At 44.1% G+C, this 23,953-nt stretch overlaps 1 protein-coding gene across 2 annotated transcripts in view; it reads left to right on the top strand.

Annotated features, from left to right (window-relative positions):
* The first annotated feature begins 6,097 nt into the window (after positions 1-6,097).
* LOC127644596 (matrix metalloproteinase-16-like) overlaps positions 6,098-23,953 on the top strand; it is a 46,629-nt gene continuing 28,773 nt past the window's right edge. For both annotated transcript variants that reach the window (XM_052127847.1, XM_052127848.1), the window contains exon 1: positions 6,098-6,490. In XM_052127847.1, the coding sequence (XP_051983807.1) occupies positions 6,371-6,490 (120 nt within the window). In that variant the 5' untranslated portion in view covers positions 6,098-6,370. The remainder of the gene's footprint in view (positions 6,491-23,953) is intronic.

Here is a 23,953-nt window from a genome sequence, read left to right on the forward strand (position 1 = left end):
AGTTAATAAATGTAACAAATTTGTGAAACAGAACAAGCCTCATCAAAATACTCCATTTTGAAGCCAATTCTGCACAAATGCAAACTTGAATCACTAAAATAGCTGGAATTGTTGCTTTTAGCTTATTCTTTAAAAAAGAAAAATCCCCAGAAAAAATTCATGGACCAGTGATTGTCTTAAATTTTTTTTGGCCCTCATGAGTTGGCACCCCCCACATTTAGCGCTCTTGCCACCTGTGACCTCACACAGCATAGACTACCTATGTGATTTTTTTTTTTATTTATTATTTTGCATAGCCGAATTTCAAACACTACAAGTAAACACGCTACCAAGACGGACAGAAAACATGGACAAGTTCTTGAAAAGGAAAAATATTGACGATGGTTAGCCTATGTGGGATAGTGGTGTGCCGTAGAATTTTTTAGTTATAAAAAGTGTGCCGTGGCAGAACTTTTTTTGCGCACACTGGCATAGTGAAACGGAGGCAGATCTAAATGTGAGTTTGCAGTGGACACACATACCCCTACCACTGTATCAGTGAGCACTGGCTTGTTGTCCATGGAGGGCTTGGAGCATGGAGCCAAAGATGCAGGTTTTGGCCTGGGGTTCCCGCTTTAATCCACTGTGTAATGGGAACCGCAAAGTTCCAGAGCCTTCTCCACATATTCACAGAGTGTCCAGTGAGGATCAGCCGGAGGCATCAGTTCCTTCAGTGCACTATTCAGACCAGTCTGGAAGAAAACCACCAGAGAGCAGTCTGGAAAGTACACTGAATTCACTAGTTCCAAAAACTCACAGATATGATCCTCAACTGGATCTGAATTTTGTCAGTCGCTAGATCCATGTGAGCCAGTTCTTCTGTAATGAATGGTTGCTGAGATGAGAATGCTAGATCTAAATGCAGGTTTTTAATGAAGATCGTAATAGTGAAACAAACTAACATGAATTCATAAAGCAACAAACAAGAACTGAAAAGAAATGCAACACTAGAGGTTATATATACTGTATACACACAAGGGCTAACAAGGAAATGGAAAACAGGTGAGAACAATGGGGAACAGATGACAGTGATGAGGGTAGTGCATGTTGGGAAACGTAGTCCAGGGGAAACACTTCAAAATAAGAGTCCTAGGAAATACGAGGGAGACAGACTGTGACAACGAGCAGATCACAGTCATTGCTTACGAAGAGGCTGTAGCCGCTGAAAAATTTGTGGGTAAAAGATACAAATATTTTAATGTTTTGATTCACAAAACACTAAATAGAAAGGAAAAAACACTTAAAACTGCATTACAAAAGAGGCATCTGAAGCATTGTACTCATTAGTGATCACCTCAGCAATTCAGGTGTGAAATGTCCCGAACACTACCGTGAATTCACCGTTATTCCTCCTAATTCACAATAAGATCAATAACATGTATTTAGAAAATAGATAGGGTGAATTTTTATGTCATGCCAACTTTAAAATATCATGTTAAACATCTGTGGTGAAGAGTAGCCAACAATTCATTTATAAGCCTACAATTCAAATGCTATAGTTTCCCAATATGTTGTGCTGAGCAAAAAATAAATGGCAAAAAAGAAACATTTTATGATGTTACACACTCAGATACACACAAAAACACACTGCCTATGCCTTTTGAGTCCTGAATTATTATTATTTAATTCACGCCACATTCCAAGTGGCTGAGCACAGCAGAGAGAAGTATCATCATAATTGGTTTGTTTTTTGTATCCGCTGATCAAACTAAATTGCAGTGTTAATCACCAGCACCAGCTCTCAGTATGTAAAAATGAAAACCTTGAGCTTATATTTAATTGAGCGCTATAAATACACACAAAACCAGAGGCCACTGCAGATGCCTCATCTTCACTCTATAATGTGTGAAGCAGATGAATAATAAAAAAAAATAACCTTACAAATCATAAACCCTTGATCATACAGTCACAGCGGGTCTGTTCTTTATTGAAAAGACATTAAGCACAGTTCAGAAATCGTACAATAACATGCTGTCTTCTGAAAGAATATTTGTAATTACTTTTTACATCTCAAGTTTAAAGACTGGCACATTCACACAGTCACATGATGTACAGTACATACTGTAGAACATCTCTATTTTGATATGTCAACCTTTGTTACATTTTCTTTTGCAAGGTGTTTCAGCTATACATGGCAATTTAAAATTAATACTCTAAATTTACTAAAACAGCTACAGACTAATTGGTAACCAAGGATGGATTAACCACCAGGCCAATTGGGCTGTTGCCCAGGGGCCTCTTAACCCAAAGGGTTTACTAATCTTACTAATCTTTGTCACTGCCTGCAATATAGTAGGCCTATTCTTAATCAATGGAAAATGAGTAATTCTGCCCAGGCAGGTTCACTTTCCATGAGGCAGTGAATGCTACAGTTTATAAACCTCTTTGTGATGCTTTGAATTTTAAATGATTCATCATGCACACCAGAGCAAAAGGGGAAAAAAACATTGGCTCACTGTTTAACAAGTGCTGAATCTTTGCCAGGTGAATAACATTCTGGAATAATGTGCAACAGTCACATTCCTCATTACAACTTGAACTTCATCAGAATGAAGGCTAACATCTGATTCAGATCGGGTTGAAGACCTCTAAACACGTGCTGAATAACCAAAGAGTGTTTTTGGTATATGAATACCATGCGCATCCCTAATAATAACACATGATTTTTAATTCGGTTCATAATTAAATACATAGAATTGGCCGTGTCAGACATTGCTACAAACTTTTCTTCCTTCAATTTGAAAAATCCTACCAAATTTGACAAGCGTTCTGTAGCGCGTATAGGTGAATGTAATCACGTCATGGGGGGCCATGTGGTGTACTGGCCCATGGGTGTTTAAGGTCTTAATCCGTCCTTGTCGGTAACACTTTACATTAATATTCCCTTTGGCATGGGTCTCAAACTACCGGCCCACGATAAAGTTTCATACAGCTCACGTGCATGTTAACAATTTTATCAAACCCGGCCCGTAAATAAATTTTTACTCTTTGCATTTTGTTTTGGTCTTTAATGTTCCCCATAATTCTCTTAAATGATTATTAAACCATATCCTAATATATTCTACATGGTTACACACTTAACAAATGTAGATCACTTCCATCATGATCTGGTGCTGTCTGTACTGGCATCTGTTGATGCGACGCACGTTCAGGTGATCTCCGCTTCTATTTTTGACACTTATTTTGCCCAGAGTTTGAGACCCCTGTCCTTTGGTAAGGGTTTATAAATGGGTTTATTAATGACAAATAACGTAGATGTGCAGTTATGACAACATGAAAACAAGCAATAATTGCTAAATAGTAAGCCTTTTATCTTATATGTTATAAATGCTTTATGAATAAACATATTAATTATTACAGTATATTAATCAAAATACCCTAATTATGTCAATGCATTAAAACAGACTATTAGTGAAATTAAAAGGATTTTTCTACAGCCCGCTTTGTGTTTATACTAATGTCACAGTGATGCCAAAGGAATCGTGCTCTGAGTGGTGTCCCGACTTACCAAGTCAAAGCTACTTATGACACTTTTCCACTGCACGTTACGGTTCGACTCGACACCACTCTACTCGCTTTACTTTTCTGAGCTTGCTTTTCCACTGCTGTTTAGTGCCGCCTCAACGTGGGTGGGATTAAAGGCTGATTGTCATAGTTGCACCGCCTCTACTGCTGTGACATCATCTTAAACGTGAGACAAAACAATAAACAATAACTCAACCGCTAGCTGTTAGCTACTAGCTCATTGTGATGCATAAAGCAGTTGTTGCATGGTGATTTTACACAAGTGTAACAGTTAAATTGGCCTGGTTGTTTTAGAAGCAAGCTTCCAGTAGCTGCTCAACTAAATAAAGTGAAGCTTTCAAGCAGAGTATAGAGTTAACGTAACAAAACTTACCATCCTCCATCGTGGACTCCAGCTATGGCTGAGTCCAGGGCAGTCTCCCTCCCATTGCTCACTGGTCTAGATAGCATCCATTTGGTTGAACCACTTCCACTTTTCCTTGATGGTTCTGTAGTCACTTTAAATTTTTTTTTTTTTACTTTTCCCTACACTGTTGGTAGGTCCGGTGGTAGCCGTGTGCAGCCAACAGCTGAGACACTTCCTGAAATACTTTTTCGTTTCATTCATCACTGACGAGAGGAACGTCTGCACCTCGTTTATTGACCACGGTGTGGTTTTGCGCACAGCCATTTATTTTAACAATTTGAAAGTCGCGTCAACAAATGATACTGCTATCGCTGTAGCTAACTTTAAACTAGTTAATGTCCCATGTCGAAAATTTAGGATCGGCTCGGCTCGCTTGGAACCTTGACCGAGGTGGTACTAAAAAAGTACCAGGTACCAGGAACTATCCACAGTGAAAAAAAACCCTAAAAGCGAGCAGAGTCGAGTCGAGTCGAGTTGTACCGTGCAGTGGAAAAGCTGCACGGTTTCTCTTTTGGCAGCTTAATAAATGCTTCATATGTGACATTTTCATAGGTTACAATTGTTGAATACGTGTCATAAAGTATTGATAACAAATGAGGTAACATGGCTCAATCTTTAGCAGGTATTGTATGAAAATCACCCTTTTATATATGCTGTTATAAAGGCAAAGAAATGATTTATAATGAATTTGTAAATGAATTATTAGTCATGAATACATCCCTTTACATAACCTTAACAAAGGGAACATTAAAGGGATAATTCACCTATAAATGTAAATGTTCTCATCAATTACTCACCCTCATACATCCCAGATGTGTATGACTTACACAAATTAAGATTTTCAGAAGACTTTTTCAGCTCTGGTGGTCCATTCAATGCAAGTGAATGGTGACCAAAATTTTAAATCTCCAAAAATTACATAAAGGCAGCATAAAATCAATCCACATGACTCCATGTCTTCAGAAGCGATATAATAGGTATGGCTGAGAAACAAATCAATATTTAAGTCCTTTTTAATATAAATTCTCCTCCTTGCCCAGTAGGTGGTAATATGCAGGAATAATGCAAATTGCCAAAAACAATTACAGTACATTTATTTATAGATTTATAGTAAAAACAAAATAAAAACAAACTTACTGTATATATTGATCTGTTTCTCACCCACACCTATCATCTGTCTTCTGAAGACATGGATTTTACAACTGGAGTCATATGGATTACTTTTATGCTGCCTTCATGTGCTTTTTGGAGCTTTAAATTTATGGTCAATATTCACATGCATTGTATGGACCAACAGAGCTGAAATATTCTTCTAAAAACCTTCATTTGTGTTCTGCAGAAGATAGAAAGTCATACACATCTGGGATGGCATGAGGGTGAGTAATTATTATAGAATTTTCATTTTTGGGTGAACTATCCCTTTAATGTGAAGTGTTACAGACAAATCTAATCTTTGTATCATATATGCTGTGTGTTCCTCTCTCTCTCTCTCTCTCTCTCTCTCTCTCTCTCTCTCTATGTGTGTCTCTCTTCACTATCTGATTGTCTTTCTTAAAGAGTGAATAGAACTGTTTAAATTCCTAATTTTGAACTTTCATAATTTTGAACATTTCCTTATAGTGAACTACCCCCATCTTGTGGTTGGCATGAACATATGGGCCATCCAACCCCGGAGATGATCTTTAATTCACACAGATCTATGAGTACTTTTTTATTTTCATACTGTTTAACATAATATTGGTGATTCAAAGACAAATACAAAGGAACTGATCTAATACAACACCATGCTACGAAGATCAAAACTATTAACTATTTTACATCTCCATGCAGCTGTCCACAAATGCCTAAAATATATGTTGTTAGTGTGGTGTTATCAAACATAAGGATGCTTGAGTCTAATTGACATTTGAAAATATTGATGCTGACTCAGTTAATATAACGCCTGTTTGGCAAAGGTTACTCTCCGTGTGAGCCGTATTTTGTGTCCCGCCTCCCGAAGACCCATTTATACACCTTCATTGATCTCAGATTGACATGTGCAGAATGAAGAATGAAGGCAGAATGAATGGTGCCACTGCCCACTAGTCAACAAGCATCACTGCTCAGAGTCAGCGCGCATGCGCCGTGCGTACGCTCTGGATGCTGCTCAATATAGAAAAGAAAGCTGCACGTTATTCAAAGTAACGCTTCAAAGCAGAAGAAATGTCTCGAAATAGTACATCGGATGTGCGAGATGAAATGTGGAATGCCAGACAGCATCTAACAAAATGTGCGGACGCCGATGCTTCTCCGCGCTCCGAGCGTTTCATCTTCGGTCCAGAATGGCACTTGCTTAACTGACATACGAGGATTGAGAAATAAACAGTCCCGACGAAGGGAATATAAACTGAATCGACAAATATGAACGTTACTTTACTTAAAAAACGAAAGCTGGACTGTATGTATGCGCTGTTGTTATGGCTCCATACGGCGGTGTGGATGTGGTGTTCAGCGGCCGAAGAGCATCATTTCAGCGTTGAGGTAAGACTGGCCCAGCAGCAGCAGCAACAACATCTTCTGCATCAACACAATAACGCACGCAGGCATTGACATGTCGAGAATAAACATCCTGCTTTTAACTGAGACCTAAGATAACATCATAAATCATGAATAAAACTGGACAGCACTTGCACACTTGCATATTGAAACGCTTGTTGGATCCCCACCATGTGCTGTCTCAGTGTGTGCTGTGGTACATGCAGCTATTCTCTTCTCTTCTCTTCTCTTCTCTTCTCTTCTCTTCTCTTCTCTTCTCTTCTCTTCTCTTCTCTTCTCTTCTCTTCTCTTCTCTTCTCTTCTCTTCTCTTCTCTTCTCTTCTCTTCTATTCTATGTATTAGAGATAGATAGATAGATAGATAGATAGATAGATAGATAGATAGATAGATAGATAGATAGATAGATAGATGACTCTGTCTGTTTTTCTGTGTATCTGTATATCTATACGTTTATCATAGATATAGTAAATACATACATACTTACTGAACTTACTAACTTACATACACACAGTATTGATCCATTGTGGAGAAATTGGGGTGCATTAGCAACCAGACAATAACACTGAACAGTACCCAGTATGTACCACACATATTATAAAAATACAAGTCCTTAAAAATGAACACTTTTTTAAAAAAAATTTAAATGTAAAAATCTACTATTAAATCTATCTATTAAATTCTACACTGAAAAAATGTCAACCTAAAATGTGCTTAATGTACAACTTAATTAACTGGTTTGATTCAAAGAAAAATATTTTTTAACATGTCTCAATCAACTTGACTACGTTAGGTTACACCATCAAATATAATTTTAAGGGTCAGTTCAAGCAGAAATAGCTCCAATTTCATAACAATTGCAGGTGGCCACTTTTTACAGTCTTTTTTTTACAATCCTGTGATCTGAGGTGACAGGAATTATATTCGATTTTATTCTTCAATCCAATGTGTGGACAGAAATAGCATCTGAAGTGATATATATACACTACCAGTCAAAAGTTTTGAAACACTTGACTGAAATGTTTCTCATGATCTTAAATCTTTTGATCTGAAGGTGTATGCTTAAATGTTTGAAATTAGTTTTGTAGATAAAAATATAATTGTGCTACCATATAAATTTATGTCATTATAAAATAAATATGTAATAATTTTTTTTTTTTTTTAATTGATGACTTGAACTGATAAAGTAAAGCCCAACATAGTAAAGCCCAACATAGTAAGTGCCCAACATAGACGGAAACTCCTTCAATACTGTTCTTCCCATGGGGATTCCTCAAGAAGTTGGTTGAGAAAATGTCAAGAGTACATGTCTACAAAATCTAGGCAAAGTGTGACTACTTTGAAGATGCTAAAATATAAAATGGATTTTGTTTAGTCACAACATAATTCCCATATTTCCATTTATGTTATTTCATAGTTTTGATGACTTTACTATTATTCTAAAATGTAAGAAAAAAATTATAATAAAGAATGAGTAAGTAGTGTATATACGTATATATATATATATATATATATATATATATATATATATATATATATACTCACCTAAAGGATTATTAGGAACACCATACTAATACTGTGTTTGACCCCTTTCGCCTTCAGAACTGCCTTAATTCTACGTGGCATTGATTCAACAAGGTGCTGAAAGCATTCTTTAGAAATGTTGGCCCATATTGATAGGATAGCATCTTGCAGTTGATGGAGATTTGTGGGATGCACATCCAGGGCACGAAGCTCCCGTTCCACCACATCCCAAAGATGCTCTATTGGGTTGAGATCTGGTGACTGTGGGGGCCATTTTAGTACAGCGAACTCATTGTCATGTTCAAGAAACCAATTTGAAATGATTCGAGCTTTGTGACATGGTGCATTATCCTGCTGGAAGTAGCCATCAGAGGATGGGTACATGGTGGCCATAAAGGGATGGACATGGTCAGAAACAATGCTCAGGTAGGCCGTGGCATTTAAATGATGCTTAATTGGCACTAAGGGGCCTAAAGTGTGCCAAGAAAACATCCCCCACACCATTACACCACCACCACCAGCCTGCACAGTGGTAACAAGGCATGATGGATCCATGTTCTCATTCTGTTTACACCAAATTCTGACTCTACCATCTGAATGTCTCAACAGAAATCGAGACACATCAGACCAGGCAACATTTTTCCATCTTCAACTGTCCAATTTTGGTGAGCTCTTGCAAATTGTAGCCTCTTTTTCCTATTTGTAGTGGAGATGAGTGGTACCCGGTGGGGTCTTCTGCTGTTGTAGCCCATCCGCCTCAAGGTTGTGCGTGTTGTGGCTTCACAAATGCTTTGCTGCATACCTCGGTTGTAACGAGTGGTTATTTCAGGCAAAGTTGCTCTTCTATCAGCTTGAATCAGTCGGCCCATTCTCCTCTGACCTTATACTGGATGTTTTTCCCTTTCACACCATTCTTTGTAAACCCTAGAAATGGTTGTGCGTGAAAATCCCAGTAACTGAGCAGATTGTGAAATACTCAGACCGGCCCATCTGGCACCAACAACCATGCCACGCTCAAAATTGCTTAAATCACCTTTCTTTCCCATTCTGACATTCAGTTTGGAGTTCAGGAGATTGTCTTGACCAGGACCACACCCCTAAATGCATTGAAGCAACTGCCATGTGATTGGTTGATTAGATAATTGCATTAATGAGAAATTGAACAGGTGTTCCTAATAATCTTTTAGGTGAGTGTGTGTGTGTGTGTGTGTGTGTGTATATATATATATATATATACTTCATACCTAAAAGCACACTGTTACACATTTTAACAGTGTATTAAAATGTGCAGATCTTAAGACCTATGCATATCCTAACCGTGCACATTCACAGACCTCAGGCGTGAGTGGAAAAGAGATGAACAATCAGAGTGATTGCTACTTCCTCCGGTCCAAACCCAATCGCTCGTCTCTGCTCTCAGAGATGACAATCACACGCCTCTGCCTGGCCATGCCACAATCAGTGGGGAGATAAAGGAAGCAAGACCTTGATTCCAACAGGGGTGCTCGTCAACAGATCCTTGTGATAATGTGAATCACATAAAGGATTTTGTCTGTTATGTAAGTTGCTGAGCAACTCATTCCCCCAAACTCCTTGAGGCCAGAATGGGCTCGAATGTGATGTTCGGTGTTGTTGGCAGTGCTGGTTGACACTGAGAGAATGTGTCACCCGCACAGTTCTGTTTGGCTGGGAGGTGAGAGTTATAGAGGACGTCGAGGCAGTGGATCAACCCAAGTTGAACATAGCATTGTTGTTGGCATTGTATAGATGCTTGGATGAAGCGTATTGATGGAGCTGTATTCTAACCCTAATTGTCAAAAACAATTAATTTCAGTGGGATGTAGTCTTAGAATCAGACGGCACGTTCATGGACCATCAACAGTCCATTCAGTGACCGCCTGATGTGTACTGCACACAAAACTGGACAATACTTCTTCAATCTGGCAAGCTCTAATCTTATTGGTGGCTTTCTGGGGGTTAAGGCACACAGGTTTATTTTTAGTCCATCTGGAAACAGATTTGTGTGTAGTAGTAGGTCAACTAGATATCCACGAGCAGAATTTTACATTCTGCTTTGTTTTATGTCTGTGAAATAATTTTTATCACTTGTGGATGGACAGAAAATCTGATCACAAAGTCTATCATTGTTTTTTTTTTTTTTTACTAATTTATAATGTGTTTTCTATACCTGATCTCACTGTGAATTCTGCAACAGTTGGTTGAAATTTCTGCTGCTGAAATGGGTCTGTGCTCACTAAAAAATTAGAACCACTACTCCCTAGTGGCCGAAGCTGGAAGTGTTATTAAACAAATAGGCTCATGTGAACTCCAGTTTCAGGGTGAAATGTCCACAGAGTGGCACCAAAAATGAGCTGTATTTATAATGTTATACAGTCAACATTAAAGCATATTTTATTAACACTACCCTCTAACCCAAACCCCAACCCTAACTATCAGTGGAGTAAAAATGTAAAAAAGTGGAGTGTGCAAAAATGCAACCTCTGAATCAAGCTCAGCATTGTTTATGTGAATGCAATTACTTCCTGGTTCCCCAGGGACCAGAACCCATATCTCGGAGGTTGCTCAGAGTAGCAGGTCATGTAATTCAACAGAATGGGGTCGATTTTAGGATACATGAACTTCGGAAGCGATACTTCAATATCTTGTGATCACGTTGTCTATACATCTGTTCACGGAGACTCCCATGCTATTTAAGTTCTCATTTTTGTGCTATTCTTCTACTGTTGTTGATCTATTTATTCGCTTTACATGTCAGTCGTGTCTACAGACGGGTCTGTGTGAGTAAGCAGTTCTTGGCTAAAATAAGCTGCATTGTGGACCAAACCTTATGTCGTTCAGTCAAGGGTCTGGCTAAGCGAAACTAAGTGGGATTGTAACCGTCAGAATGCTAATTGTGCGGTCTTCACAATAGATTTTCTTGATGACTAGCCTCTCTCTTTCTCTCTCTTCTCCTCAGTTCACTGCCACCCATGTAGCTCCTGTGTGGTTTTTGCTTGCCGGCAGGGCTGCAGTTGTTGGCAGCAGTTTTGAGTTGAGTGCACAGGTCAGTGGTCTTTAGGGAATGAAGAGATTGTGTGAATATCTGTGTGTGTGTGTGTGTGTGTGTGTGTGTGTGTGTGTGTGTGTGTGTGTGTGTGTGTGTGTGTGTGTGTGTGTGTGTGTGTGTGAGAGATGAGTAATGACTGCTCTGAGGGTGGACCTCTGATCCTGCACTAGGAATAGACCAGAGAGCACATGGTTCAAGGATTCAGTGGAGGGCAAGATTCTGCCCTCAGGGCTTTCATTATGGATGTCTTTCTCATGCAGGTGCAAATGTGCTTAGCTTTGTGCAAAGGCGGTAATGACATTTCTTGTATCTTTGGCTCTATATGGGAATAATGGAGAGTCAGGGGTTGTTGCTATGTGCTATTGAGGTGCTACTGTAAACAGTCATATATCTTATTAATGTTTCAGTAAAGAGGATGTGACTATATACAGTAGCTTTAGCTAACTGTAAATGATAGAGACGTCACATTAGCACAGACCCTAGATCAGAATTTAAATGGTGCTTTAAATGCATCTGAATCTGTCATGATATCATAAAGGGTGGAGGGCTGTACTAGGTTTATTAGTGGTACTTGATAACCGTTTGCACTAAGGACATTAGCAATATCTCAAATTATCCAGCTTGTTAAGGAGAGTTGTGTTATTACTTTTCTATATCATCAGACTTGTGATTAGGGATATTAATGATGAATGAAAAAATCTGTTAATTGTCATTAATAATTTGATCGACAAAGCTTACCGATCATTGATTAATTAAGTTCAGGACAAATGCGTTCGATAATCATGACAGCAGACATTGAAAGGGCTGTCTATACAGTCTTTTGCCACTAGAGGGTGTTTGCGGGCTGCATGTCATTATCCACTTTACAGAAGAAGAGACCCACTGATGCACAGATCAGAGATGAAGTGGGCTCAATGTAAACAATGTTGGATACCGTGATAGTAATCAAGACAAGTCACTTTTATTTGTATGGCGCTTCAAACAGCTTTACAGAAAATCATGCTGTAATATCAATAAAGGAAGAAGTGGGAGCCAGATACACAACACAATGAAAGTCCTTTATTTTGGATTCTTTTCATTATAAACACACAGGTTCGTGTGTCACACTCTCTCTCCCCTCTGGCAGTTTGGACTGCCCTTTTATCCCCCTCCAGCTCTCACTGCAACACAAAACAGCTGTTAGAGGTGATTTCGCACAGGTGTCAGTTCTTACCATTCTTCCTCTACCAACCTCCCTCTCCACAGACGTCGCTCGGCCATGGCCACATCACCACACACCCCATCGCCTGGTCAGGGAGCCATCTTCGGAGCAGGTATGGTCTGAACAGTGGAGCGGGGTGTGGTCCAAACAGAGGGTGAAAGCATGCCCCAATAGATAGTACCGGTGGGTGAGGACCACCCACTTGATGGCCAAACACTCCTTCTCTATTGTGCTGTATTTAGTCTCCATCAGAGAGTTTGCGACTAATGTACAGCATGGGGCACTCCTCCCCCTCCATCATCTGGGACAATATCGTTCCCCAACTCCCTGTCCAGTGCATCTGTCTGCAAGATAAAAGGGAGAGAGAAATCAGGAGAGTGCAATAATGACCTGCGTGAAAGCCTGCTGATATGGCTCCGTCCACTGGACCGCATCTGGTGCCCCCTTTTTAGTATGATCAATAAGCGGGATGGTGATAGTCGATTAATGAGGCACAAACATGCGATAATAGCCAGCCAGCCCCAGGATTTGTCTGACCTCCTTTTTGGTCTTAGGTCTTGGCCAGGCTAAAATTGCTGTGGTTTTATCAATTTGGGGCCACACCTGCCATGACCCAAGTGGAAGCCCAGATACTGTACTTCCACCTGTCATATTGCTCACTTCTTTGGGTTTTCCCCACCCATCTCAACAACCTCAGGACAGCCCTCACATACTGCTGGTGCTACTGTAAATAATGAAATAATGATGTCACTAAGATAGGAACCAAGTGTTAAGATACCCGTGAGCAAGCCGAAGGCGACTGTGGCAAGCAACACAAAAATCCATAAGATGTTGGTTAATGGAGAAAAATAACCTTGGGAGAAACCAGACTCACTGTGGGGGCCAGTTCCCCTCTGGCTAAACAGTATGAATATAATGCCAATATTGTTTATTTATGTGTAATGAAAGTCATGGTTTAAAATTAGTAAACTAACTAAGTGTAATTGGCCAATGTTTAAACAACAGTATTTTGTATGAACTGTAAAATTAATGATTATGTCTTTGAAGTCCATCCTGGATTATCTGCAGAAGTTCACATAGATGCAATTGTCCTTGTTAGTTGGCTGATGTAGGCTTTTGTTGGCAATTAAATGAGTGTCTATGCATTCAATTTTAAGAGTGTAGTCCATCATTAGACCAAGGTGATGCAGGCAAAGATAAGTGAGGTGCATCACAGCTCAACTGGCAGGGCATTTTGGTGAGGTTCAGTGGGGTCCATCCTAAATCCAAGGTTCAGGCATTGGCACATGCAGTATCCCATATCTTATGGTTGGAAATGTCTAGCCATCCAATCTTTCATTTCATTAATACACTCTGCTAATTTGGTGAGGTGTCAAATTTAGTTGAGTTTAGAAGAAATATAAAATTGGGTATCGTCGGCATAACAGTGAAAACTTATTCCATGATTCCTGATAATGTCTCCTAGTGGAAGCATGTATAAGTAGAAAAGCAGTGGGCCTAAATCTTATCCCTGTGGTACTCCATACTTAATTTTAGTTTGATCTGACAATTCCTCGTTTACACAGACAATGTGGTAGCGGTCTAATAAATAGGACCTAAGCTAATGCCTTTCCACAAATGCCAACATATTTCTCTAGCCTATTCAAGAGAATGTTGTGATCTTTGGTGTCAAAGGCAGCACTAAGATGTAAAAGCACTAAAAGAGAAATGCAGCCATGATCAGGTGATGTGAGCAATTCAGTTGTAACTCTGATAGGTGCAGTCTCTGTACTGTGATGAGGCCTAAATCCTGAATGAAATTGTTCATATATACTATTTCTCTGTAGAAATGAACATAGTTGGGAGGACACTACCTTTTCTAGTATTTTCGACATAAAGAGTTTTGAGATCAGTCTATAATTAGCCAACTCTCCAGGATCAAGCTGTGGCTTCTTAATATGCCGTTTGATAACTGCCATCTTAAGGTTTCTTGAGAGATGCCCTAACGAGATCGAAGAGTTCATAATATTAAGAAGAGGTTCTGAGATCAACAACAATGACTTTTATTCCTTTCCTCACAAATCAAGAATAAAACAGCAGATTCTCAGTTCATAAACACATTTGACCATGTTCTTCACACAATGATATCTTAAAACATCAAAACACTATTAACATAGCACATGACTAGCAAGGTTATACATTTTAACGTTACATTACACAACCAACTACATTTATTAGCTTGTTTGAGCAATCAAATTGCATAGTAGCTCAACTGGTAGAGTGCTGAACTTGCGAAGGACGGGACCGGATGCACAAATTCAGAACAGCATCCGAGTCGACACGTGAGCCAAATGTGTCATAGAAGCACATAAAGTAAAAATTACGAGAATAAAGTTGTAGCATTATGATATAAAATTTTGTATGAGAATAAAGTAAAAATGATAAGAATAAAGTTGTAACATTGTGAGAATAAAGTCAAAATATTAGATAAATTAAATCTCAATATTAGGCTAAACAGAGCATCATCATCACAATGATAGAACAGACACCAAACCAGTAAATTCCGTTAATGAAAGAGATGAATGTGGTGGACGTAGTTAAATCATACTGTAGGATAGGATTTAGCAATAAAGAAATCCTTGGTCTTTTGGTGCATCAGCACAGAATTAATAGTATCCAGACACTGCTGTGTGGAAAATATAATTTATTCAGGAGCAAGAACCAGACAGATTTGTGCAGTCCCGATATCTTGATATGTTGGAGGTTGACTCTGGTCTGCCCATGGTATAGGATCGAGGATGGCGCGACGGTGCATCAGAGAACCGGTGAGTGAGCAAGGCCCCCCTCAGGCAGACGTACATCATGCCAGGGACTACCCGGCCTGAGGCAACACCAGAAGGAGTATAGAGCGCCAGGGATAAAGGTGGCCAAGGACGACAGTTCGAGAAAGAGAGAATTACTGGCAGCTGCCCAGTGTGTGTTTGTGTGTGTCTTTTTATTTAATTAAATATTATTTATATTGTTAAGACAGTTTTCGCCTCCTCTTTGCCCATCTAAACCCCCTTACAGACTGCTTTCCATAAAAAAAAATTCATAAAAAAAACTTCTGGGGAGAATAGTGCCATATATTAATCTATTGTTCTCTTACGAGAGGTTCTCTCGTATTGCGTAAGCTAGCTTACGCTACGGGAAAGATTCATCTTTTATGAGATATTGAAGCCAAAAAATTATCCTTAATTTTTGTATCCATTGTCAACGCAGTGCGGCAGCTGCAGACCTTGAGCGGGCTATCTAGCGAGCTCATAGGTTGCTCTGCAGCAACTGCTGCAGCCTATAGACGAGCTTGGGCGAACTCGCATCCAATGAGAGGCGTCCGCGCGCTCACTGCATCAAAGCCCGCCAAAATGGGCGTGACTAGAGTGCATATAAGCGTAGTTCGTAGGCTGGAACCCTGATTTTCATCTCTTCAGCGAAGCTCTTCGCATCACTGAAATGGAAGCCGCGTCGCCGTTCGAGGGGCATCAAGCAAGCGTGGACAGCACTCGAAGAAGCCGGCCGTCTTCGCCACCTTCAGCCGTCCTGCGAGCTACGCCATCCGGCGACGTATCCTTTTTAAAAGCAAGCTAGTTCTTAAGAACTTCACAAAAGAGTACGAGCGTCTTTTTTTAAGATGCCTCGCTCCACTTGCGCCTCATGCCGCGCTCCTCTCAGCACCGGAGACCGCCACATCATCTGCGCTCTCTGCCTGGGACTGGGGCATGCAGAGCTCGCCCTCGCCGAAGGCGGATGTGATCTCTGCGAGGAGCTGCCGATGTCGACCCTGCGGGCTCGACTCGAAGCGCTCAGGACCGAAGCCGCCGCGCCGCCTTCCGTTCAGCCGCGCAGAAAAAAAGCGCCGCTCTCAAAGGCTGCCGGAAACAATGGTAGAAGCGATTGCCTCGCCGGAGCCCATCCCTCGAGCATCGCCTTCACCCTCCCCGCCCACCCGGGACGCGCAGTTGCCGCCGAGCGGCTGCTCTGCTGCCATCTCGGACGAAGAAGGGGAGGATAAGGGCTGTTCTATCATGGCTTCGGACAGCAAGGAGTGGTCAGGCTCACACGCCTCCTCCTCGGCCCAGGAATCCAGCAGGACCCGCGCCGGAGTCGAAGGGGAACTAACATGCCTTCTCGCACAGGCCGTCGACCGCCTCGGGCTCGAGTGGTCACCGCCCCTTGAGCAGGCACCCAACAGACTTGACGGCTGCTTTCTACAGAGCCGCCGCCGAGCAGCACCCGCTACCCGGGCCGCTCCCTTCCTGCCGGAACTCCACGCCGAGCTTTCCAAATCATGGAACGCGCCTTTCTCGGCCAGGGTCCGATCCCACGTCTCCACCTCTCTTGCTTCGGTGGACGGCGCCACTGAGAAGGGCTTCGCTTCCATCCCTCCGGTCGAGGATGCGCCTATTCCGCCGCCGGCCAAGCTGCATCTGCTCTGCACTCTATGGCCGTCCTACAGATCCTCCAAGCGGACCTTCTGCGGGAGTGGGATGAGGAAAGTAGGCATCCAGAGGCGGTTGCAGACATACGGAGTGCTACGGACCTCGCCCTCCGCGCTACCAAAGCTGCAGCCCAAGCTATAGGGAAGTGCATGGCCGCTGACTGTGACCGAGAGACATCTGTGGTTAACGCTAGCCGACATGGGAGAAGCAGAGCGCTCTACGTTCCTCAACGCACCGCTCTCTCCATCCGGTCTCTTTGGCTCCGCGGTGAGTGGTATCATTGACCGGTTTTCAGAGGTCCAAAAAGCCACACAAGCCATGAATCTCTTTCTGCCTCGTCGCGCTAGCTCCTCTGCAGGCCGCTCACGTGATCAGCCTCCTGCACGAGCCTCTTCACAGCGCCCAGCTCAACAATCTCAGACTTCTCAGCGTCGACAGGGCGGCCGCCCTCGATCGCGCTCAGACAGCCGCCGCAGACCGCCGCCCCCCCGCGGGCCTCGATTTAAGGTAACGCTGAAACCAGAGCAACCGAAGTCTTCCTAACTTTGTTGAACAAATGACGGCTCAGTCCCGTCGTGGCCGGACCACCGTCAAAGCTTTGCCCCCTGTCAGTCCCCTTCTCTCAGGCTACTACAGTGGTGAATTTAGCAGCCAACAAGCCGGTGACACTGCCCGCTTGCCTGCATTCAAACGCCGTTTTCACGGCGACCCAAATAAATCTTGTAAAGAGCAAACATGTCTTATGTGTAGAAAATGTGCCCACAACCCAGTGTTCGCCCCTACACACAAGCATAACACATCCCGTGCCCCTATCAGAGCACGCTCTCATAAAGCGGTTACTGAACCGCTCGGCGTCAGAGTCAATGAAGGCGCCCACAAATGCGTCGTGCGCCCATTCTCTGGCCGCTCTGTCACACGACCAGCCCTATGTGTAGAAAATGTGCCCACAATCCAGTGTTCACTTCTGCACACAAGCACTGCATGTCTCGTGTCCCCACCAGAGCACGCTCACATAAAGCGGTTACTGAACCGCTCGAGCGCTAGAGTCAATAAATGCGCCCACGAATACGTCGCTGCGCCCATTCTCTGCCCGCTCTGTTACACGGCCAGCAAACATTCCTCTGTGTGTAAGTCCCATGCCCATGACTATGCTTGCGCATCACGTAACAGATGTGACCCTTTCCCCATTCATTCCAATCGGAAGTCACTCACAAAACAGCCTGTTCATGCTGTCTGCGAGCAATCATGCATGAACACACTAAACGCAGCTCACACATTTTGTTCAGCGCTCTGTGTGCGGCAATCAGAGCGAATTGGCCATTCACCCTCTAGCGTTACGCTTCAAAGCGTGGGAAGCTATTCCAGGGATATCCAAGTGGGTGTTAAGCACAATACAACAGGGCTATTTGCTACAGTTCGATCGCCGCCCTCCTCGCTTCAGAGCTGGCTCGAAACCACTGTGAACACGGAAGCAGCGTGCATGCTTCGTTCAGAAATAGCACGCCTTCTGTGCAAAAGGGCCATAGAGAAAGTGCCACCCTCTCTGAGCGAGTCGGGGCTTTACAGCCGTTATTTTCTTGTTCCCAAGAAAGACGGCGGCCTCAGACCCATATTAGATCTCAGGGTTTTGAACAAGGTGCTTGCAAAAAGACCGTTCAAAATGCTTACAATCAGGAAACTCCTCGCGCATGTGCACCAGAGGGACTGGTTTATTTCTCTCGATCTGAAAGATGCATACTTTCAGATTCAGATAAAGCCCCGTCACAGGCCATTCTTGAGATTCGCCGACGGCCAGGTTTATCAATACACCGTCCTCCCGTTCGGCCTGTCCTTAGCACCCGTACTTTCACGAAGTGCATGGATGCGGCGCTCGCACCCTGTGGAGTCAGGGTTTGCGAATTTTAACTATTTGAACGACTGGCTGATTATGGCACAGTCACATATGGAGCTTCTGTCTCACAGAGCAGTTCTCCTCAGCCATCTGAACAGTTTGGGTCTTGCAGTCAATTGGACCAAGAGCTCACTACAGCCCAGTCAGACAATTTCCTTCCTTGGAATAGAACTAGACTCCGTGGCAATGACGGCTCGCTTATCTACACAGCTGCGCCGTGTTCAGCGACTAGCCGCATCTTTTCAGGTGAACAGCCTCACGCCTCTGAAGAAATTCCAGAGAGTGCTAGGTTACATGTCCTCAGCCGCAGCAGTACTTCAGCTGGGTTTACTGCACATGCGCCGCTTCAGCATTGGCTAAACACCCGGCGTCTCGCCGGGCTTGGGCCACAGGCCGCCAGCCCATCAAGGTGACTCAGACCTGTATGTCAGCTCTGCAGCCCTGGACAGTGGCCGAATGGTATCAGCGGGGAGTGACAATGGGAGCTGTATCTCGCCGAAAAGTCATCTCGACAGACGCGTCCAACACGGGTTGGGGCGCGGCCTGCGAGGGCTCTCCGGTTTTCGGCCTATGGTCAGTTCAGGAAAAGCTCCTTCACATAAATTGTCTGGAAATGATAGCGGTCGAGTACGCGCTCGTGCGCTTTCTCCCGGTCATTCAGGGTCACCACGTCCTGGTCCGTTCAGACAACAGATCTGTGGTTTTGACCAATTATGAATAAGCTGCGAATAATGAATAAGAGCTTGTGCAGGTGCTTTGGAGCAACTGCAGAGGATGATCCAGGTGGCTGGTCTCAGCTTGATCTTGCATTTTGTTATGACACATGGGACCGTGATGTTATGCAGGGGCAGACAAAAGTTGGACAAAATTTGGTGACCAGACATGGTGAGTCTGAACCCCCACCCTCCCACCCCAAGTTGGCCAAATCCCCAGTACTCCAATGACCTCTAAGGGGAGGAGGAAGAATGGTCCTGCCTCATTCCTCACTGCAGCTCCTCAAGAGCCCTTGGCTTTACTTAACCCTCACAGGAAAAGGAGTAGGACAGTTCTTGCCTCGTCCAGTCCTGCCACAGAGTCCGTTTCTCCTGTCCCGGCCACAGAGGCCATCCCCCTGCCAGCAGCACTCCCGGCCACAAAGACTGTTCCTCTGCTGCCAGTGCATCTGGCCACTGTGGCCGATCCCTTGTCACCAGTGCTCCCAGCTACGGAGGCCTTTCCCTTGCCGCCAGCACTTCCTGTCAAAGAGGTCGTCCCCTCCAACCAGCGCTCCCAGCCCTGGTCATGGAGGCCAATGTTCCTATTGAATTGATACATTTCTAGATGGCAACTTCTCTCCTGTGTGCCTGGGCCACACATGTTTCCCTGAAAGCTCCTCCAGGCTTTGGTTTCATCTCTCAGTTTGATTCTCCAGGTCTTGCACTCCAGTCAATCTCTTGTTCGCTTATCCAGCCCACTCTTTAGTGGCTGTTGCCAAAGCCCTTGGCCCTTTGTCCAGCCCTGTTACCCTGCCGGTTTGTCCTGTCTCCCACTATCTAGTCTCCTTGTCTGCCCCGCAGGCCTCGCGGTCCTGTCGGACCCATCTGACTCTTTTCCCACTATGGTGCTGCCCAACCTCATTACCGCTTTGCACCTTGAGTCCTCGCCAATCTCTATTAACCCTGACAATTTTACTGTCTTGTTTTGATTTACTTTGTTAGAACTATCTTTTCCTTATAATGTTTTTATATATTCACAAGTGAAGCACTTTGTGCTGCATTTTATGTGTGAAATGTGCTACAAAAATAAAATATTTTATTATTATATGAGAGTTTTTGAAATTGAAACTATTCAAGAGTATTTGAAAGTTCAAAAATTTTAGAGTATGGAGAATGTTTGAGAGTGTAGAAAGTATTGGAAAGCATTGTGAGTATTTGAGAGTGTAGGAACTATTTGAGCGTGTGGAGAGTATGAAGAGTATTTGAAAGTATTTGAGAGAGTATTGAGAGTATTTCAGAAGTATTTGGGTGTTTTGAGAGTATTTGGGAGTGTGGACATTATTGGAAAGTGCAAATATTATTTGAGAGTGTGGTAGTGAGTATTAAGTATTTGACACTTGAACATTTGGAGTATTGATTGTGAGGAAAGTTGAAGTACTGGAAGTGTTGGAGAGTAATTTAGAGTGAGAAGAGTACGCTGAATATTTGAAAGTAATGGAGAGTATTTAAGAATGAGCATATTTTACAGTGGGAGTTTTGTACCTGTTGTTGCGGCTGTGTCCGTGGGCTGGTCTGTGTGAGAGAGTATGTATGTGAAAGTGAGACATTGTTGAAGTAAAGGGTTGTTTCTGCTGAAATGAAGCCTCAGTCTTTCTGCTCATTAAAGTCCAAGAGCCTTGAGCTCTGACCTGAACACACACAACACAAGAGACAGTTGCCTTACATCTGGGATATTCTTCCTAATAACTGATGCTCAAACCAAAAACATAACCCAAGCCAAGTTTAATCAGTATTGTAGAGAGGAAACCTGTCGTCACCTGCTCTTGGTTTCCAAACAAATTCCAGTAAATACTCAGATCACAGAGTTTTCTCAGAGTTTCATTTTCTACTCTAAAATTCAACCCCCAACCCTGAGCTTCTCCTAGAATAAGAAAGACATTTCAGCACATTAGAATAGGGTATTTAGCATGGTGCCACATGTGGCCAGATCAGTAAATGTCTAGGTTACATGTCCTCAGCCGCAGCAGTACTTCAGCTGGGTTTACTGCACATGCTCCCGCTTCAGCATTGACTAAACACCCGCGTGTCTCGCCGGGCTTGGGCCACAGGCCGCCAGCCCATCAAGGTGACTCAGACCTGTATATCAGCTCTGCAGCCCTGGACAGTGGCCGAATGGTATCAGCGGGGAGTGACAATGGGAGCTGTATCTCGCCGAAAAGTCATCTCGACAGACGCGTCCAACACGGGTTGGGGCGTGGCCTGCGAGGGCTCTCCAGTTTTCGGCCTATGGTCAGTTCAGGAAAAGCTCCTTCACATAAATTGTCTGGAAATGATAGCGGTCGAGTACGCGCTCGTGCGCTTTCTCCCGGTCATTCAGGGTCACCACGTCCTGGTCCATTCGGACAACAGATCTGTGGTATCCTACCTAAACCGTCAGGGCGGTGTCAGATCCAGGAACCTCTTCCATCTGACGAAACGCATACTGAGTTGGTCCCAGTGCCACCTGCGCTCACTGAGGGCGACGCGCGTGCCAGGCCACCTGAACGACGGCCGGACAGACTGTCCAGAGACAATATTCCCCAGGGGAATGGTCCCTGCACGCTCAAACAGTCCAGACGTTATGGCACCTATTCGGCAGAGCAGAGATAGACCTCTTTAGCGTCCAAAGAGAACTCTCACTGCCCAATATTTTTCTCGAGCGAGGACGCAGCTGGCCCAGGACTGGCCCAGACGCCCGCTTTACGCATTCCCTCCCGTCTCGCTATTGCCACAGGTAATGCAGAGGATCAGGAAGCAGCGTCACTCGGTGCTCCTCATAGCCCCGCATTGGGAGAATCAGACATGGTTCCCGGAGCTTACGCAGCTGTCACTGACAGCGCGTGGCCCATCCCAGTGAGAGCAGATCTCCTCTCTCAAGCTCGCGGCACAATCTGGCATCCACCACCCAGAGCTGGGCTGCATGCGTGGGTGATCAACGACTACCCGTCACTCTGCCAGAAGGAGTAATAAACACCATCATACACGCTAGAGCCCCTTCCACGAGAAGACTCTATGCGTCAAAATGGTCTGTGTTCTCAAAATGGTGCACCGACAGAGACCTGGACCCGTGGACATGTGGGGTGTTGTCGCTGCTCGTATTCCTACAAGAGCTGCTGGATAAGGGCAGATCCCCATCCACGCTCAAAGTGTATGTGGCGGCCGTTGCGGCGTTCGCTGAACCCCTGCACGGCCAGTCATGGGGTAAAAACGAGCTGGTCATCCGGCTTCCTCAGGGGAGCTAGAAGGATGAACCCCGCGCCCCCATCGGTTCCTATCTGGGATCTTTCTATAGTTCTCGAAACTATGAAAGCCCCCCTTCGAACCACTTCAATCTGTGGATTTGAAATACCTTTCACTCAAAACCGTTTTTCTGACTGCCCTGTCATCAGTCAAACGTGTGGGAGACCTTCACGCGCTGTCTGTCAGCGCTGCGTGTCTTGAGTTTGGACCAAGTGACTCCAAGGTCATTTTAAAGCCTAGACACGGCTATGTTCCCAAGGTGATCGGTACTCCTTTTCAGAGCACAGGTCATTTCCCTATCGGCGCTGCCAGCACCCGATAGCGAACGCAACGCCAATCTCCTTTGCCCGGTCAGAGCACTGAGATTGTATACTGCGCGCTCCGCCGTTTTCAGACGCTCTGAGCAGCTTTTTGTTTCGTTCGGAGGGTGCACCAAAGGTCTCGCCGCCTCGAAACAGACACTATCTAGATGGATAGTGGATGCTATTGCTGCTACATACGCGTCAAAAGACCTGCCAAGCCCGTTGGGCATTAGGGCTCACTCCACTAGAGGCATGGCATCCTCGTGGGCATGGTCCAGCGGGATTTCCATTCACGACATATGTGTGGCAGCGGGATGGACTTCCCCCTCCACCTTTGTCAGATTTTACAATATGGAAGTGCCCGCTCTGCAGGCAAAACTACTAGCGGTTTAAAACGCTACAGCTCCCCTGGTGAGCTGCACTGATGGGTCACATTCCACACAGACCGGCACCGCCGCTCTGTCGTTCCCTTCCCACTATGTGCTTATGTATTACACAATCAATGACCCGCATTCTTGCCGGCCAAATATTATTTCCCCACTCATAAGGGCTCCCCGGGTCCCCCTTAATTCCCTGGGGCTCATACAGTGGATGCTTGGCGCGACGGCGTTGACAATGGGTTCCCGTGGCGTAAGCTAGCTTACGCAATACGAGAGAACCTCTCGTAAGAGAACGTGTCGGTTACCTAACGTAACCTTGGTTCTCTCTAGATGAGGGAACGAGTATTGCGTAGCCGGCCGTGCTCACGCCCACGGCGACTTTTCGCTTCAGTCAATGAAAACCAGGGTTCCAGCCTACGAACTACGCTTATATGCACTCTAGTCACGCCCATTTTGGCGGGCTTTGATGCAGTGAGCGCTGGACGCCTCTCATTGGATGCGAGTTCGCCCAAGCTCGTCTATAGGCTGCAGCAGTTGCCGCAGAGCAACCTATGAGCTCGCTAGATAGCCCGCTCAAGGTCTGCAGCTGCCGCACTGCGTTGACAATGGATACAAAAATTAAGGATAATTTTTTGGCTTCAATATCTCATAAAAG

The sequence above is a fragment of the Xyrauchen texanus genome, chromosome 6 (genome assembly GCF_025860055.1).
Source record: "Xyrauchen texanus isolate HMW12.3.18 chromosome 6, RBS_HiC_50CHRs, whole genome shotgun sequence".
Classification (NCBI taxonomy): domain Eukaryota; kingdom Metazoa; phylum Chordata; class Actinopteri; order Cypriniformes; family Catostomidae; genus Xyrauchen; species Xyrauchen texanus.